Source organism: Oncorhynchus mykiss, chromosome 22 (assembly GCF_057628025.1).
Source record: "Oncorhynchus mykiss isolate SJ-2025 chromosome 22, ASM5762802v1, whole genome shotgun sequence".
Lineage (NCBI taxonomy): Eukaryota > Metazoa > Chordata > Actinopteri > Salmoniformes > Salmonidae > Oncorhynchus > Oncorhynchus mykiss.
In genome coordinates, this window is record NC_143043.1 from 19,359,162 (window position 1) to 19,379,193 (window position 20,032).

General features: G+C 46.4%; 1 protein-coding gene across 13 annotated transcripts in view; it reads right to left on the reverse strand.

Annotated features, from left to right (window-relative positions):
* pkp4 (plakophilin 4) overlaps positions 1-20,032 on the reverse strand; it is a 123,054-nt gene that overhangs the window by 67,403 nt on the left and 35,619 nt on the right. For all 13 annotated transcript variants that reach the window (XM_036958883.2, XM_021579147.3, XM_090215669.1 and 10 more), the window contains 2 exons: positions 9,025-9,137; positions 726-760 (listed from right to left, as the gene is read on the reverse strand). In XM_036958883.2, coding sequence (XP_036814778.1) covers positions 726-760; positions 9,025-9,137 — 148 coding nt within the window. The remainder of the gene's footprint in view (positions 1-725; positions 761-9,024; positions 9,138-20,032) is intronic.

Here is a 20,032-nt window from a genome sequence, read left to right on the forward strand (position 1 = left end):
TTCTATTCTAGAGAATAGGGTGCCATTTGAAACACATGTGCTTGTTGTTATTGTATCCCTCTGCTAGTAATTATTTTCAGCAACAAACCGACTGGAGCGAGTGAAAAATTCAAAACCATACCGGGACAAGCTATATTAACATTCCCAGTGCATATGTACAATCGTAACCCCATAGGGTCCCTCTGACAAGATCCGCAATAAAAGATGAATGACGACCGCGCCGATTCACTTAGTTCCATTATACAGCTAATAAGCCATGAAACACACGAGTAAAATGCACTTCATCAATTCCAGCAGCAGCGGCAAAGTGTCTGGGGATCCGTTAAGTATGTGACAATAAAAACATGTGACAATCTATTTATTTTTTGGGGGGGTCATCTCGGGGAGTTGGAGAGGAGGGAAAGGGGGACGGTATTCAGGTTTGAGAGGGTGGGATTAACGCGAGATAAGTATTGAATTTGAAATGTGCCAGAGGAGACTGTTATCAGTTCAGTCAGCAGCCGTACGACATACATTACCTATGGCATGGTATAATGGTATGCTTTTCAGTGTTTAAAAATAATACGCGTGTCTACATATGGTGATTGGTGACATGGGATGCATCCCAAACGGCACCCGATTCCCAAGTGCACTACTTTTGGTGGAAAGTAGAGCACTATAAAGGGAATAGGGCGCCATTTGGAACAGTGGCACGGTGTAGGTAAGGAAAGAGGAGCAGTCCTTACCTGCAGATCTCCAGGGGAGAGACTTCTCAGACGAGCTGAAAGACAAAAACAGAGAGAAGGAGGAGTTAGATAGGATTGACCCCGTTCTGGTTCCGGATCTGGTCGGCGGTCCGCCAGTTGAGTATGTAGGGCCTATTCAATTGCGCTTTAGATAAATGTGTGTCTCAAATGGCACCCTATTCCCTATAGGGCCCATAGGACTCTGGTCAAAAGTAGTGCACTATGTAAGACGATAGGGTGCCATTTGGGACCTGCCCACACATTCACTATAAAGATGAAATGGAATGGCCCCTCTTAAGTGCAGACGCAATAATGGACCAGACGAAACATGGAAAGAAACAGAGAATTGTTATGGCAGTGCAGAATATGCCTCCATACACATAAGATGTGTACAACCAAAAAAATGTAAATGAAATTCAAAATGGTTGTTTCTCTGATTCAGAGGGTTAGGTTAAATGCCGAAGACACATTTCAGTTGAACGCATTCAGTTGTACAACTGAAATGGAAACCACATTAGGCAGAACAGTTAGGGGGACAGACAGAAACACTGCTCGCTTCAGTAGTGGAATTGCAATTTACAGTAAGAGATGACCATGGCCCATGGCGCAAGGACTTCTCATTTACAGTAGAATAAATATGTTGATATTGCTAGGCATCCCCCTTTCCTCTCTAGCCTCTCTAGTTGTGTAGGTGATCTTTCTTGCCACGACAGACAGAGTACGAGTAGGATCATCCTTTTCGCTGAGGTTCCCTGAGGTTTGCGGCGGTTATTTTTCATCCTCGTCGGTGCTTGAGAAACACACTTTGCGAATAAACGGAAAAGGTCAGGTTTGGCTATTCATCCTGGCTGAGGCTCTGAGGCTGTAGGGCAGCGCTGGTACAGTAAATAGAAAACATATTGATCTCGCGGCAAAAACGGCAATGCGCCGCAGAGGATAAAACACAGACGGAAGGAAGCAGGCAAGCATGACCCGTGTACACACACACACCTGGACGCACAGGCATGGACGGACACACATACAGATGGATGCAGATACACAGACACGCGCTCACACGTACACACACATCTGACCGCTCTGATTTACTGCATGTTGAGCATACACATATTTCTCAGCGATAGAGCTGCAGTTGTCTCCCAGGAATAATGAGGTATAAAAGCTTGGCGGCCGGAGAGAAGGTCCATTTTAAAAACACATCATGGCCCTCAGACAAACACAGAGGCTTGAGTCTCAAATGGTACCCTATTCCCTGTGTAGTGCACTACTTCTGACCAGAGCCTGCTGGGAAAGCAGAGCCAAATGGATCTATAGGCGGGGAGTGTGATGGATGGCGGGGTCATTCGTGCCTGTTCCTGGATCAGTGGAAAGGTGAGCAGGCAGGCAGCTAAAACTCTGCTGTGAATCCCAAATGGCACCCTATCCCCTATATTGACCACTACCTTGGACCCAGACCTCACTTGCCTGGTCAAAAGTAGTGCACTATGTAGGGAATAGGGTGCCATTTGGGATGAACGCTCTGTCTGGGAGAGGAAATGTGATTCATTCTTCTCGTCAATGAGAGCGGCCATAACACCAGGCCCTGAGCGGCTCCCCTATTGCAAACCTCAGCCACTTCAAACTGATTTTAAGAGAAGACCCCTCAGAGCACAGAAGAACTAAACTAAAACACACTGTAAAAAAGGTTGATCTAACAGCTACCTGGACCCAGACAGCTTCAATTACATAAGAAAATTATCTTTAGTGAAAAGGACATCGTGGTAATTTCGAATGAGTCAAAGAGAAGAATTGTGTGAGCGCTGGACCTTAAAGCAGGGTTCCCGCCCCTGTGCATTCAAATGAAATATCTTAGCGGGTCATTATTGCCATGACCCTGCTGCTGCCGTTCGCTCGCTGGATCTTACCATTCGAGGGGATGTTAAATGAGCTTCTAGAATAAGGGGAGGGCGATCGGCATGCCAACGAGACACGGGCAATTAAAAGAGGAAGCGAGGAGAGGTATGCTCTATTGAGCCATGGCAGATGTAGTGACATGGGCTGCTTCCCATATGCCACTCTATTTCCTTTAAAAGAGCACTACTTTTGAACAGGGTCAAAAGTAGCGCACTATATAGGGAATAGGGTCCCATTTGGGATGCGGACCCAAACTCCTGCTACCATCATACCCAGACCCATCTCACAGTCACAGCCACCTGGGTGGGCGGAGGGAGACCCAGGCAGTAAACTACTGATACTCACAAACATTACAAGCAAACCCATCCCTGACAGGAAAAAGAGCAGTGCCACGGTCCCGCCCCACCGCCGTCGTTATCGTTTTTGATGACGAAACGGAGGTGAGGAGCGCCACGCAACGCAGATGTATTTTTTCTTGCAGTAGGCCTTCCATATTCTGCTTTTCTATGGCAAGTGCAATGGTGTCCGAGGGGGGGGAAAAAAGAGTGTTTGTTGTTTGCAGTAGCTTCGTTGCTGTTGCAATATGTCAAACGGACGTGGCTGTTCCACCGTTAATGATTCCCGCTTCAAGCTCACAATCATATCACTCTGGAAGTAGGCTACAAAGGGGAAGGGTTCCATTCCAGTATAGGGTGAAATTGCCCCAAAGACAATGATCTTGGGTCAGTTTAGCATTTCCCCACTAATGGTTAAGCTTAGGGTTGGAGGAAGGGAAGCTGATCCTAGATCTGTATCTGGAGCTTCCATTCCCCGGGTGGGAGGTCTCCTCATCAGTCTCAACCCACTCAGAAAGTCTCGCTGATCAAGTCGTACCAGCCCAGATGACTGATATGAAGGACTGCTGCTGTCCTGGAGGTGTAATGAAATTGAATGAGCCTCATCAGAACACTTGAGCATGACGTCACCTCTATTGATGGGCCGGATGGCCTATTGAGAAAACGCTGTGACATTAGGACGAGGAAAATCTCTTCCATTTTTATAGGGATGTGGAGGAGATGCTGGGCCTGTGTTGATCCCAGAGTGGGACGCCAACGACTCTCTCTCGCCCAGACTGATGATGCTGATGGCTTAGCCCTGTAGGCTGCTTCACGACACACAGGGAGCCGGAAGCGCAACCCAGACCTCCTCAGTACAGTACAGGAAGCCTTACCCAGCCCTCCTCAGTACAGTACAGGAAGAGCTACTCAGCCCTCCTCAGTACAGTACAGGAAGCGTTACCCAGCCCTCCTCAGTACAGTACAGGAAGCGTTACCCAGGCCTCCTCAGTACAGTACAGGAAGCGTTACCCAGGCCTCCTCAATACAGTACAGGAAGCGTTACCCAGGCCTCCTCAGTACAGTACAGGAAGCGTTATCCAGCCCTCCTCAGTACAGTAGAGGGAGCGTTACCCAACCCTCCTCAGTACAGTAGAAGAAGTGTTACCCAGCCCTCCTCAGTACAGTAGAGGAAGCGTTACCCAGCCCTCCTCAGTACACTACAGGAAGCGTTACCCAGCCCTCCTCAGTACAGTAGAGGAAGCGTTACCCAGCCCTCCTCAGTACAGTTGAGGAAGTGTTACCCAGCCCTCCTCAGTACAGTTGAGGAAGTGTTACCCAGCCCTCCTCAGTACAGTTGAGGAAGTGTTACCCAGCCCTCCTCAGTACAGTTGAGGAAGTGTTACCCAGTCCTTTTCAGTCAGTAGTACAGGGAGTGTTACCCAGCCCTCCTCAGTACAGTTGAGGAAGCATTACCCAGCCCTCCTCAGTGCAGTACAGGAAGCATTACCCAGCCCTACTCAGTCAGTAGTACAGGGAGCGTTACCCAGCCCTCCTCAGTACAGTACAGGGAGCGTTACCAAGCCCTCCTCAGTCATTAGTACAAGGAGCTTTACCCAGATTGTACAGTCAGTACCAACCAGTTAGTGTTCAACATCCTTCATTCAGTACAGGGAGTGTTTCCCAGCCCTCCACAGCCAGTCGGGTCATTCCTAGAATACTTTTCTGTCCCCAGGAAACATCACTTCTTATTTAGTGTAAAATGTAGATCCCAAAAGGGTAAATGTAAGGTACCTTAAAAAAAAATACATATATGGATCTTGAAAGGGAGTTGAATGCTGTTTTTTTTTCAACTCTTTTTTTCAGTGGATGTGTTTTTGCCATGTCCCTGGGTGTTATTCATCAACGTCCACAAGACATATAAGGCATAAAATAATAAAATATTTATTCTAGGACTACCATAGTCCTAGTTGTTGTCATCAATAACGTTTTCCTAGTCATCAATCATCAATAACGTTTTCCAAGTCATCAATCATCAATAACGTTTTTCCTAGTCATCAATCATCAATAACGTTTTTCCTAGTCATCAATCATCAATAACGTTTTCCAAGTCATCAATCATCAATAACGTTTTTCCAAGTCATCAATCATCAATAACGTTTTTCCTAGTCATCAATCATCAATAACGTTTTCCTAGTCATCAATCATCAATAACGTTTTCCTAGTCATCAATCATCAATAACGTTTTTCCTAGTCATCAATCATCAATAACGTTTTCCTAGTCATCAATCATCAATAACGTTTTCCAAGTCATCAATCATCAATAACGTTTTTCCTAGTCATCAATCATCAATAACGTTTTCCTAGTCATCAATCATCAATAACGTTTTCCTAGTCATCAATCATCAATAACGTTTTCCAAGTCATCAATCATCAATAACGTTTTCCTAGTCATCAATCATCAATAACGTTTTCCTAGTCATCAATCATCAATAACGTTTTCCAAGTCATCAATCATCAATAACGTTTTTCCAAGTCATCAATCATCAATAACGTTTTCCTAGTCATCAATCATCAATAACATTTTTCCAAGTCATCAATAACATGTTTTTCATGATTATTGTATTCATTATTATTATTTAATTTAAGATGTGCTCCGTGTCTCTGATATCGCTCTCCACCCTGTTAGTTTGTTGTAATTCTCCATTTAAGAAAGCAACCCCTTCCTACAATGACACCACATTCAGGAAGCTTCGACATTTCTTTGGTGGGAAAAACAATAGTGCAAAGGTAAATAAATATAAATACTCAGTTGGATCTATTTTCCCACGTTTCATGTTGCCGGTCTGTATGTATTTCCATCCTGTTACGCTAAACGATACAGTAAATTAGCCACGTTTCACAATGTAAAAAATACGTTCGATAGAGAAGTTAAACTCATGTTCAAGTGTTCACCATTATGCTAGCTCAATCTCGCTCACTCGCTATGGCTCATTTAGGCTCCACTTTTCCACCCTGTTAGGATTATGCACCTAATAGGGTTGTAAAATGAACATAAAAATGTCTGAGCTTGACCAATATGTTTTTCTTAAAGTGACACGTCCTTTTCTGACAGAATACAACAACAAACATCTATGTATATACACTAATATATATACCCCCCCCCCAAAAAAAATAGGTTAATAGGTGCAAAAGGCACCGCAGTCAGTACAGTGCAGGCAGCACCACACAACTCTCTGGCCACCAGGCTATCCTGGACATAATATGACCTCCCCAAAGCCCATTACTCTTGTAAGGTATGTTAGGGTCGCCAAAAGGCCACAACCTCTTCAAACTACCCATGGCCATCACATGATTGGAATTCATTGTGTAGAAGTGACCAGGTTGAAAATAACCCCGTAAAATCACACCCTGTTATGATGTAGGCCTTTACCGATTGTGAGTGCTGAGAATATGACCAGAGGAAATTTCCCCTGTCCTGTAGGGAGAAAATGGTACTTATACCTTGCTAACGTCAACAAATAGGATCAATATCATGACTAGATCCACTCTAATTGAGGCTGCAGAAGCCTCTTGTGGAGGAAATAGCAGCAAATAGCCCGGTTGCCAATTTTGACAACAATTCCCCCTGTAGGACAGCCTTTGTTTGGAGACTCTCTGGCCAAGCCGCTCTCTATCTGCAGCTCCCTGAGCCCTGAGAGCTGTAATGGACACTCACACGGAGTGCTACTGTTGGACGAGGAGATGCTTCATGTGAGGACCTCGGGGTTATTACTAGTCACGAAAGGAGCTTTCATGAATCAGGGTACACTCTACTTTCAAGAGCGGAAGCACTATACCCACATAGAACTATACTGGCTATGGCGAATGACTTCCAACGGGCGAGCCACAAAGAGACAACATTTCATCAACATAACACATTGTGTCCACTGGGTGTGTCCGAAATTGCACCCTACTCCCTACGGTCAAAAGTAGTGCACTACATGGGGTATCATTTCAGACGCGGACAGTGTCCCACACAACCCGACATGCCTTTTCCATTAGTCAAGACACCAGACCGATAATAATCTTCTCACAGCAGCAGGGTGCATCCCTGACTGACTTGACTTAATAAAAAGCTGCGATATGCATAAGCCAACAGAGAACCCCGGTATTAATAGTAGCCACTAAAATGTGTCCATTAAGCAATTTCCCCTCAAAAGTCACAGGCCATTAACCTCCTCTCTTATTTTCCCCAGCCGCATTTCACAATTAACATTCCTACTCAACAGCACATCATCACGTTCTTCAAACAGCAACACCCAGAGTTTATTAGAGAGCATATCTCAACAAACAGCATCATTAAATGCAAGGAGCTAACAAAACAACACTAGGATAAAGTTCTGGAGTGGCACCAATTAGGGCTTGGTTCTAAAAAAAAAACATCCCGTACGTTGAACATCCCCCTGAGCAGCGTTAAATCCATCATTTAAAAAAAAATGGAAAGAATATGACACAAGGACGTCCACCAAACCTCAGTGACATAGTTTGTGACACCGCAATGTCCTCACCATCAACCATGGCTGTCAAACATCATCGATAGACGACGCGATCGCAAAATCGCCCCAACCCTATTGGCGAACGTGATTAATGAAGCCTCTCATGGACATATTTGTGTGTGGCGGTCCGTGAGGCGGAACAGCACGCCGTTTTAACTGAAAACTTCCTCTAGCCCAGCTCAGCCCAGGCAGCAACCCAAGGGCTGCTAGCTATAACCTATACAGTACAGTAGCACTTCACCAAAGAGTCATTTATACGCAACGCAAAATGCCTAGCAAAAATACGTGTGCATCGGCGCAATTTGTAAATCAACGCAAGATCAACATTTTGTTCAGTTTATTGCGTTCTTCGTGCGATATAAATGAGGCCCGAGCAGTGAACATCCAGCCGTTTCTCCCTGGTTTGCATTCCAAACACTTAAAAGACACACCCTCTCCCCTCAGCCCTCAAATGAAGTGGACACTTCTGATGACGGATCATGACGTCTGAGGAGTTGACACTTGCAGGGCGAGGGGCGAGGGAAGAATGAATGAATTTGAAATGGAGCGCTCTTGCCCGGGAATGTGTCACTCGTTCATCCCACGGTTGTGTTTTATGTCACCATGGAACTATTGTGTGCCTTACATGCGCTACAGTCAATTATGATTGCATTTCATATCTTGGCTAGAAGACAACGCATGCGCAGACATCGAATGTTAGCCGTCCTACTATATCAGGTCAAATCGAAAATTACAATGTATAAGTGTCAGGGGGAAAGTGTTGCGCAAGCTAACGTTTCCAAAAAGCTAACCAAACAAAAACATCCTTACTTTTATGATACGTGTTTGAGCCGTCATGTGCATTTAGTAGCACAATTTCTAACTTATTTACATGAGTTTTTTTTATTTTTACTTACACTTGTATGTTGACTTCTCCAAATGAATTTTGGTTTTAAGTATTGGCTGACTTTTCTTAGCGGATGTACAATCATCGCCAATTGAATTATTGGGGCGTTTCAGAACATTTTTATTTTGTTTTATTGAAACTTTATTTAACTAGGCCAGTCAGTTAAGAACATAATCGTACACTCACAAACTCGATCAAAAACGAGGGCCCAGGGGCTTACACTGCCAACTTCCCTTGCTTGGCCAAACAGCGACAAAGATGGCCGCGGGGATTCCCCCAAGGGCACAATGGCGAAGGTGTGTCTTTTATGATTTTGAAACGCAGCCCCTGTTACTGTCCACATCAACCATTTTTCAACATCTGCTACCATAGACAACATACTGTGTGTGTTTGTTTTCCGCAGCAATGTCATGGCTCGTCAAACTGAAAGGTGAATTGATGAGAACATCTAGGATGACGTCGCCATCTCTGTTCGATATACACAGTCCATTTAGACGTCAATTCGCCGCCACTGTATTCCTGTGCCAAGATGCTAAACTACGGCCCACTGCTGCGCCTGAGGAAGTAGCTATGTGCCAAGCTATGACCAGCATGTAGGCTCTTTGTGAGTGTGTGTGCTTTCATGCACGCATGTGTATGTGTGTATACATGCATGTGTGTGTGCTCATTACCTGCCGCTAGCAGTGTCTGACGATTCGGCCCCAAGTCTGCATCTTTCCAGCTGATTGGCCACAATCTGTCTCTCCACCTCCAGCTCCCTGGTCAGCCTCTCAAACTGGAGCTCCTGCAGAAGGACAGTAAAGACAAGACAGAGACAGGAACACAAGGTCAGAGATGCCATGCCTTACAGAATGGCTCCCTTGTAAAACAGGTATTCCGGTCTGAGTGGGATTTCCTGGTTCAATAAAAGGTTCAATGAAACTACACGGATGAAGATGATGCCGACGAGGAGGAAGGATAACAGTTTGACAACTCTGAGGAACAGACGCGTGTACAGACGCCGCGCCATAGAGGACGTACAAAAACACCACACACACACACAGACACGCACAGTCCCACATGTGCATCACAATGCACAGCCCACACACAGAGATTGAAGTACCACTTTAGCCTGGGCAAAAACAGTGTTATTCAACCTTGCTTCTACTAACCTTGCTTCTACTCGCAGGGAGCAATGCAGGAAGCAGCATCTGACTTTTCTAATTATCGAACCCCAGTGAGGCTGCCTGCCTAGGGTTCTACCTGGGCTCTCTTTCTCTGTGTCTCAGCCTGGCTTCAAGCACTGCAGCATGTCACAGGAAGAGAGCCTCACATATACAAGCGCGCGGACACACAGTGCACTACTAGACCTACATGTATACATAACACACACACACACACACACACACACACACACACACACACACACACACACACACACACACACACACACACACACACTACTACTACAACCATACATCACACACAGCCCTTTCCTTGCACCCATGCCACCCCCGCTCTGTCACACACAGACATCCCGGGACTCAGTCTGTTTCTCTCTCTCTCTCATGTACACAGACCCATTCCCACTCACCTTAATAGGCGATAATCTAGCTAGACTAGCTCTCTCTCTCTCTCCCCAGCCCAGCTGTAGCCCCTTCCATATAACTGTAGCCAGTCACAGCCCTCTACTCCTTCAGAGGAAGTAAGCCACTGTCCCGGTGGCTTCAGGCTGCCCACGCTTCACGCCTCATCTCCACCACCCCTCTTTAACTTCTGGAGGTGCCACGAGAATGTCTCTCTTGACTGGAGACTCATTTGGCTCAGAAGAGAGCGTTAGCTAGTGCTCCCCCTCCCTCCCGCCCGCCCGCCCTCCCTCCCTCCCTCCCTCCTTCCCCTCCTCCTCCGCCTGCCTTGCATTGCCTTGTGCCCTCCCCTGGCTCAGTAGTGGCCATGTGCAGCCTGGCTGCTGCAGAGAGGGGAGAGGGGAGCTCTGCTAAGCCCTGCCGCTCCACACAGAGAGAGACAGAGACACAGGCCACGCTGCAGTTTCCTCAGGAAGTAGGAACATCTACACGGTGGCTCTGCTCCCGCCGCTAGCACACACAGAACAGAGGATCCTACTCCGGAACGGGGACTGAAACAGACCCCTCTGTAGAGTATATTACAGCCCTCTGTCCTGACAGGAAGACTGACACTGATATACTTAGAAGGAAATTATCAATAAATCCTTTGCGGCAGCCGCTTTAGAGACGTATAGAATAAACAAGGGAAACTTATTTTCTGTTTCAAGAACCAAGAATCTGTGTGCACATTTGTGAAACAAAACTATTGTATAGACGTAGTCAACAAAGATAATGGCATAGAGAACACGTTAAGACGAAATCTCCTTATCGGTTTAGTCTGAGTCTTGCTATTCCAGGTTCTCGGGTTATTTAATAAAATAGAAATAAAAGTTCACGGTCTTCGAGACGATGGTATCATTTTAGTGACGTCTAGCAAAATATGTCCCCGGGTGATCTTGTAACTGCTCATCCGTCCGAATGAAGCTCAACACCGCAATCTAACAGCGCTAGTGTGCTGTGTGTGTGTGCAAACCCAACAGCTTGTACCTATCCCCATGCACTCTCAGCAGCACTGCAGCACTCACACCACATTACACCTACTATTAAACCTCTCTGATAGCGCATGAAGATCACTGATACGTGCACGTCTCTGCCCATTACACTTTCCTATGCATCCCTTCGAAGTGGGTGTGCAGTTTAACTGGCTACGCTGTCAAATCACTAGCGCGGGAGTATCTGTTTAGGCTACAGCAGAGTAACTGGGTCTAAAAACAGATAAAGAGTGCCCTATCCTTTCAAACGCCCATAAAACCTCGGAACAAATAGACTTTGCAGTTCACGGTGTAGGCTAAGAGAGTTGTGGTCATCCTTTGGCATCACAGAGAAAAACAGACCGCCAGAATCCAAGAGTTAATATTGTGGCGCAGAGAGTGTTGTGGTGTATCACAAAGTACATTTGAGAGCCCGATAGAAACACAGATAACGGCGTGCGTCCCAACTGGCACCCTATTCCCTATGTGCAGATGTAGGATCTTAATTGGAGCCAGTTTCCTACAGCAGGAAAAATGAAAATAATGTGGATTATAATTAACAGACATTTTTTGGGGGGGCTTTGATACATTTTAGTTAGGGCAAATCAAGTCTGACAATTTAAAGTGGAAATGACAAACTTTAGAAGCCCTTTTAAACCTCGAAGACACGACAAGTTTGCATATCCTGCTGCGCAGGAAAATTCTCAACAACAAAAGACCGATCAAATGAGGATCCTACATCTGTACTGCACTACTTTTGACCAGAGCCTATATAGGGAATAGGGTGCCATTTGGGATGGAAAGGGTGACCGACCCTTCCAAGAAGAAAATAACACAGATAGGCTTTAGTTCCACAGCCTCTGCCCTTTCTCATTGGCTCACTGCAGAAAACACTTGTCACATGATACAACACGATCCTATCATGGACCATGTATGACCAAAAAAACACTTTAAATCACACATTCTGGAAGATGTACATATGTTTGTGAGTAAACATCAAAGAAATGGGTGTCTTATGTCATGAACATGGTTGGTTCACCATTTATTTGCCTTCTCCCATTTGACTGTGCAGCCTTGACTGTGCAGCCTTGAAACCTGGTCTCAGAGCTACTAGATAATGCACAGCCAAGGGCAAACAGTGTTGCATCTTCTACTGAATAACTCCAATGCAGCAGGTTTCTATAGAATCCAGATTGTGTTTCTGATGAAACAGGGCAGAGAGGGGCATCTGCTGCTGCCATATGACTCTAAATGCTTGATCCCAGTTCCAAGCCTGTCCTACCCACACTCTGTACCCCAAGCCTGTCCTACCCACACTCTGTACCCCAAGCCTGTCCTACCCACACTCTGTACCCCAAGCCTGTCTTACCCACACTCTGTACCCCAAGCCCTTCCTACCCACACTCTGTACCCCAAGCCCTTCCTACCCACACTCTGTACCCCAAGCCTGTCTTACCCACACTCTGTACCCCAAGCCTGTCCTACCCACACTCTGTACCCCAAGCCTGTCCTACCCACACTCTGTACCCCAAGCCTGACCTACCCACACTCTGTACCCCAAGCCTGGCCTACCCACACTCTGTACCCCAAGCCTGACCTACCCACACTCTGTACCCCAAGCCCTTCCTACCCAAGCTCTGTACCCCAAGCCTGTCCTATCCACACTCTGTACCCCAAGCCTGTCCTACCCACACTCTGTACCCCAAGCCTGTCCTACCCACACTCTGTACCCCAAGCCTGTCCTACCCACACTCTGTACCCCAAGCCCTTCCTACCCACACTCTGTACCCCAAGCCTGTCCTACCCACATTACCCACACTCTGTACCCCAAGCCTGTCCTACCCACACTCTGTACCCCAAGCCTGTCCTACCCACACTCTGTACCCCAAGCCTGTCCAACCCACACTCTGTACCCCAAGCCTGTCCTACCTACACTCTGTACCCCAAGCCTGTCCTACCCACATTACCCACACTCTGTACCCCAAGCCTGACCTACCCACACTCTGTACCCCAAGCCTGTCCTACCCACACCCTGTACCCCAAGCCTGTCCTACCCACGCTCTGTACCCCAAGCCTGGCCTACCCACACTCTGTACCCCAAGCCTGACCTACCCACACTCTGTACCCCAAGCCTGCCCTACCCAAGCTCTGTACCCCAAGCCTGTCCTATCCACACTCTGTACCCCAAGCCTGTCCCATCCACACTCTGTACCCCAAGCATGTCCTACCCACACTCTGTACCCCAAGCCTGTCTTACCCACACTCTGTACCCCAAGCCTGTCCTACCCACACTCTGTACCCCAAGCCCTTCCTACCCACACTCTGTACCCCAAGCCTGTCTTACCCACACTCTGTACCCCAAGCCTGTCCTACCCACACTCTGTACCCCAAGCCTGTCCTACCCACACTCTGTACCCCAAGCCTGACCTACCCACACTCTGTACCCCAAGCCTGGCCTACCCACACTCTGTACCCCAAGCCTGACCTACCCACACTCTGTACCCCAAGCCCTTCCTACCCAAGCTCTGTACCCCAAGCCTGTCCTATCCACACTCTGTACCCCAAGCCTGTCCTACCCACACTCTGTACCCCAAGCCTGTCCTACCCACACTCTGTACCCCAAGCCTGTCCTACCCACACTCTGTACCCCAAGCCCTTCCTACCCACACTCTGTACCCCAAGCCTGTCCTACCCACATTACCCACACTCTGTACCCCAAGCCTGTCCTACCCACACTCTGTACCCCAAGCCTGTCCTACCCACACTCTGTACCCCAAGCCTGTCCTACCCACACTCTGTACCCCAAGCCTGTCCTACCTACACTCTGTACCCCAAGCCTGTCCTACCCACATTACCCACACTCTGTACCCCAAGCCTGTCCTACCCACACTCTGTACCCCAAGCCTGTCCTACCCACACCCTGTACCCCAAGCCTGTCCTACCCACGCTCTGTACCCCAAGCCTGGCCTACCCACACTCTGTACCCCAAGCCTGACCTACCCACACTCTGTACCCCAAGCCTGCCCTACCCAAGCTCTGTACCCCAAGCCTGTCCTATCCACACTCTGTACCCCAAGCCTGTCCTACCCACACTCTGTACCCCAAGCCTGTCCTACCCACACTCTGTACCCCAAGCCTGTCCTACCCACGCTCTGTACCCCAAGCCTGTCCTACCCACACTCTGTACCCCAAGCCCGCCTGCATGGAGGAGATTCAGAGCTTCCTGTACGAAGCAGAGCTAGCTAGCCTCTCCGTCTCCACCCTGCAGCAAACAATCCTCCCCTCTTGCATCTGCTCGGTTTTTTCCTCTCTCAGGTGGCCATCAATATTATTAAGACGTCGTCCTCAATGTCTCTCTCCTTGTCCTTTATTAGCCTATGACGCAAAACAGAAAACATATTTTATGACTTTTACCTCTCTCTCATACATTTCAACAGGAATTTCCAGAGCATAGGTCATCACGGGCCATATGAAGCCCGCGACAAATGTGGATCCAATACATTCATTATTATCTTCTCACACCAGGCTGTTACAGATGTAGGATCGTAATTTGATCACCCTTTTTTGCAGGAGAACTTTACATTTAAATGTATAGTGTACCTGAGGTTTAAAAAGGCCTCTAAGGTTTGTAATTTCCACTTTGAAATTTAAGAATGGATTTTCTCTTACGAAACAAACGTACCAACCCCTACAAAAATGTCCATTAATTCACATTTCCTGGTGATGCAGGATTATTTTCCGGTGTAGCAAACTGGTTCAAATTAAGATCCTACATCTGTGCTTGTCGCTACAGGCGGCAACCTAATGAAACAAGAACAAAGACAACACAGCCTAAGTGGCGCGTCCATTACAGCCTCAAATAGACCGTCTCTGCTCTGGTCCCCATGTATAATTAATTGAGTTTGCAGAGTGGGTGAAACACAAAATGGGACACATCTATTCAGCTTAATGATGCGACGCGTCAGGACGAAGGCCGCGGTAACGACCATTAAACAAGGCCCGTGTTTATCTAGCCCATGTCGCCGGCGAGGGGGTGCGGCAAGAGAGGCCCCCTCGGCCCGTGCCAGGCTTAGTGGAAGGAGAGTTGGAGACAATGAAGGCTGGTCGTCCTGTACCAACATACGCTTTGCTCTGCTTAAGCTCTGGTCATTGTTCGGCATGACAATGAGTGTCAGTCCTCGGGCCTGACTGCCCTGTCACCCAGCGCTGAATCAGATCCTGTCCCCCTCTGTCTCGGCCTGTCCTACTTCATAGGGCCTAGTACAAACCGATGACATACCACCACGCCCCGGGTTGCATGACCCCATGCAGAGGCATAAATGGACAGTGACTCTGGTAGACTCAGCTCAAAGCTTCAAGCGTTGGCCTCTACTCTACTCTGTCCTGTTGTGCAGCCTCAGCACAGCCTCTCACTCCACCTACAGGTCTACACTTGACATGATGGGCTGCGTCCTAAAATAGCCCCCTATTTTTGAATTTTTTTAACCTTTATTTATCCAGCAAATCCTATTGAGGGGTCCCTTTATAACTTTGAAGTGCACTACATTTAACACCGGCCATTTGGGATGCACTCGTGATAAGACAACATTTTTCCTAAAACCCTGTAAATGACGTTTTCTCCGCTGATAATGAAAGTCTACGAAATAGAACAAGTAGGAATTGAAGAGTTCGGTAGTTTAGGAAACACGTTCAACACCGCATAAACAATTAGAAAGACTGCAACACTGGCATTGTAACTTCATAACAGAGAGGAAGAGAAGCAGACTAGTCTTTGGCCCTATAGGCCAGGCACAGAGAGGTCACGCCAACGTTATACAGGATCCACTGTGTCAGTGTATTTTTAGTAGCATACAGTGTATAGAGGTATCGGGCTCTGATTAGAAGCTGTTGATCACTTCCACTCCAACAGGCTCGCCTCTCCTCATGTCCTGATTGGGCATGATTGAGCCATCATGTTCAGGGGGCTAGTTTGGGTGACCTTGGCTTAGCCGCCTTGGGCCAGAAGAAGCATGGGTTTTTTTGGAACGCTCTTTGTCGGCTCTCAAACATCAGCTCCGACATAGTAATCACGCCCTTAAGCCGAGATAAAAAATATCTCAGCCAGAGCATGCAAATATAATAGTAGGTGTCATTTAACCAGATGCTTTTATCCAAAGGGACTTATAGTCAAGTGTGCATACATTGTACTTATGGGTAGTCCTGGGAATTGAACCCACTACCTTGGCATTACAAGAGCCATGCTGGACCAATTTAGCTAGACTAGACTATCCCCGCCTGAAGGTACCACGTTCATCTATACAAACAATAGTACGCAAGTATAAACATCATGGGACCATGCAGCAATCATACCGCTCAGGAAGGAGATGCATTCTGTGTCCTAGAGATGAACATACTTTGGTACGAAATGGGCAAATCAATCCCAGAACAACAGCAGAGGACCTAGTGAAGATGCTGGAGGAAACAGGTTCAAAAGTATTAAAATACACAGTAAAACGAGTCCTATATCGACATAACCTGAAAGGCCGCTAAGCAAGGAAGAAGCCACTGCTCCAAAACTGCCATAAAAAAGCCAGACTACGGTTTGAAACTGCACATGGGGACAAATATTGTACTTTTTTGGAGAAATGTCTTCTGGTCTGATGAGACAAAAATATAACTGTTTGGAGGAAAAAGGGGGAGACTTGCAAGCCGAAGAACACCATCCCAACCGTGAAGCACAGGGGTGGCAGCATCATGTTGTGGAGGTGCTTTGCTGCAGAAGGGACTGGTGCACTTCACAAAATAGATGGCGTCATGAGGATGGAAAGTTATGTGGATATATTGAAGCAACATCTGAAGACATCAGTCAGGAAGTTAAAGCTTGGTCGCAAATGGGTCTTCCAAATGGACAATGACCCCAAGCATACTTCCAAAGTTGTGGCAAAATGGCCTAAGGACAACAAAGTCAAGGTATTGGAGTTGCCATCACAAAGCCCTGACTTCAATCATATAGAAAATTTGCTGCAGAACTGAAAAGGCGTGTGCGAGGAAGGAGGCCTACAAACCTGACTCTGTCAGGAGGAAATGGGCCAAAATTCACCAAACTTATTGTGGAAAGCTTGTGGAAGGCCCAGTGGGACACTGGGAATGTGATGAAAGAAATAAAAGATTAAATAAATCATTCTCTCTACTATTATTCTGACATTTCACATTCTTAAAATAAAGTGGTGATCCTAACTGACCTAAGACAGGGAATTTTTACTAAGATTAAATGTCAGGAATTGTGAAAAACAGAGTTTAAATGTATTTGGCTAAGGTGTATGTAAACTTCTGACTTCAACTGGACATGTTGTATCTTCCATATTCCTGGCTGCACAATGAATTACCCAACCGGAACAATAAAGTTGGAATTGGAATGAATTGAGGAGGCCCAATGACAGGTAGAGACAGAGGTGGCATGTCCCTCTCCTAGACACGTCCTCACGCTCTGCTCAACCATAGGAGATAGAGACAATAAAATGACAACATATGACATCTGCAATTTTACCATCCCTGAGCAGCGAACGATTTCAATATATTTTCATGCGGCACTTTTATGCATTTCTAATGTTTTTTGGAGCACGATGGCTATTGTGACGGAAAACAGCGAATGCTTTTCTTGGGAGTTTTTTTGTGAGGTCTGGGACCACCGGAAAAACCGACATAGTAGAATTGGTTCTAATCCTAATGTACTTCACACTTTTCTACCAACTTGCCATGATAGATGAATATCATTAGAATCATCGTCATCATGGGGTTTGTGAACATTTTCCAAAGCCCCCTTCTCAAACGGATGATCCCTGCTCAGAGACAAACAACAGTAGCAATATGAATCATCGACATGCTGACAGAAGAAAACAATACCAATCTGCAACAGCACAGCAGGGGGTTGTTAATAGGCCTCTTCTACAACAATCAAGGTGTTGGAATTACAAAGGAAGTCCATTGGCATTAGTTTCACCTGGAAGTGACTAGTAGTAGACTACTAGTGAATTAATAATAGACTAATGCTAGACCTTTCAGTGTGGGAACAAAGGCAGTCCCTTTCTTCAACATGTCTCCTACCCGACTTTAGTGGAGGAGAAAGCAGTGTGGTACAGTACTGACTGTCAGCGAATACAGCGAAGTGAACGATTGAGAAGCCATGATGCGGAGGTGAGTGAAATAGATGTCCATTTCCTGCTGTCGACTCGGCACTTCCTCTCCCACACACATGTATAGCAGATAGACAGGAATGGTGAGGTACAGAGCATTCGGAAAGTATTCAGAGCCCGTGGCTTTTTCCACTTTTTGTTACGTTACAGCCTTACTCTAAAATGGATTGCAATTCTTTTCCCCCCCATCAATCTACACACAATACCACCTAATGACAAAGCCAAAACAGTTTTTTGCTGTAGGAAACTTTAAAAAATGTTACTTAAAAAAATAAAAAAAAACATTTACATAAGTATTCAGACCCTTTACTCAGTACTTTGTGGAAGCACAAGCTCTGTCAGGTTGGATGGGGAGTGTCGCTGCACAGCAATTTTCAGGTCTCTCCAGAGATGTTCGATCGGGCTCTGGCTGGGCCACTGAAGGACATTCAGAGACTCGTCCCGAAGCCACTCCTGCGTTATCTTCGCTGTGTGCTTAGGGTCGTTATCTTGTTGGAAGGTGAACCATAGCCCCAGTCTGAGGTCCTGAGCGCTCTGGAGCAGATTTTCATCAAGGATCTCTCTGTACTTTGCACCATTCATCTTTCCCTCGATCCTGACTAGTCTCCCAGTCCCTGCCGCTGAAAAACAACCGCACAACATGATGCAGCCACCATCATGCTTCACCGTAGGGATGGTGCCAGGTTTCCCCCAGACGTGACGCATAGCATTCAGGCCAAAGATTTCAATCTTGTTTTCATCAGACCAGAGAATCTTGTTTGTCATGGTCTGAGAGTCTTTAGGCAAACTCCAAGTGGCTGTCATGTGCCTTTTACTGAGGAGTGGCTTTTGTCTGGCCACCCTACCATAAAGGCCTGATTGCCAGAGTGCTGCAGAGGTGGTTGTCCTTCTGGAAGGTTTTCCCATCTCCACAGAGGAACTCTGGAGCTCTGTCAGAGTGACCATCGGGTTCTTAGTCACCTCCCTGACCAAGGCCCTTCTCCTCCGATTGCTTAGTTTGGCCAGGCAGTCTTGGTGGTTCCGAACGTCTTCCATTCTTACATTCTTATTTACAATGACAGCCTGCCTGGGAACAGTGGGTTAACTGCCTCGTTCAGGGTCAGAACGACAGATGTTTACCTTGTCAGCTCGGGGATTCGATCCGCCCCAACGCTCTAACCACTAGGCTACCTGCCGCCCCTTGGGGACCGCCCCTTGGGGACCTTCAATGCTGCGGAAATGTTTTGGTACCCTTCCCGAGATCTGTGCCTCGACACAATCCTGTCTGGGAGCTCTACGGACAATTCCTTCGACCTCAAGGCTTAGTTTTTCTCTCTGACATGCACTGTCAACTGTAGGACCTTTATATAGACAGGTGTGTGCTTTCCAAATCATGTCCAATCAATTGAATTTACCATAGCTGGACTCCAATCAAGAAGTAGAAACATCTCAAGGATGATCAATGGAAACAGGATGCACCTGCGCTCAATTTCGAGTTTCATAGCAAAGTGTCTGAATACTTATGTAAATAAGGTATTTCAGTTTTTTATTTTTAATACATTTGTGGGGGGGGAAACATTTTTGCTGTTTCATTCTGGGGTATTGTGTGTAGATTGATGAGCTAGAAAATGTATTTAATTGTTTTAGAATAAGGCTTTAACGTAAGAACATTTGGAAAAAGTCAAGGGGTCTGAATTAGAGGTCGACCGATTATGACTTTTCAACGCCGATACCGATACCGATTATTGGAGGACCATAAAAGCCGATACCGATTAATCTGACATTTTTGTATTTTTTTATTTGTTATAATGACAATTACAACAACACTTATCCTAACTTAATATAATATATCAATAAAATCAATTTAGCCTCAAATAAATAATGAAATGTGTTCAATTTGGTTTAAATAATGCAAAAACAAAGCGTTGGAGAAGAAAGTAAAAGTGCAATATG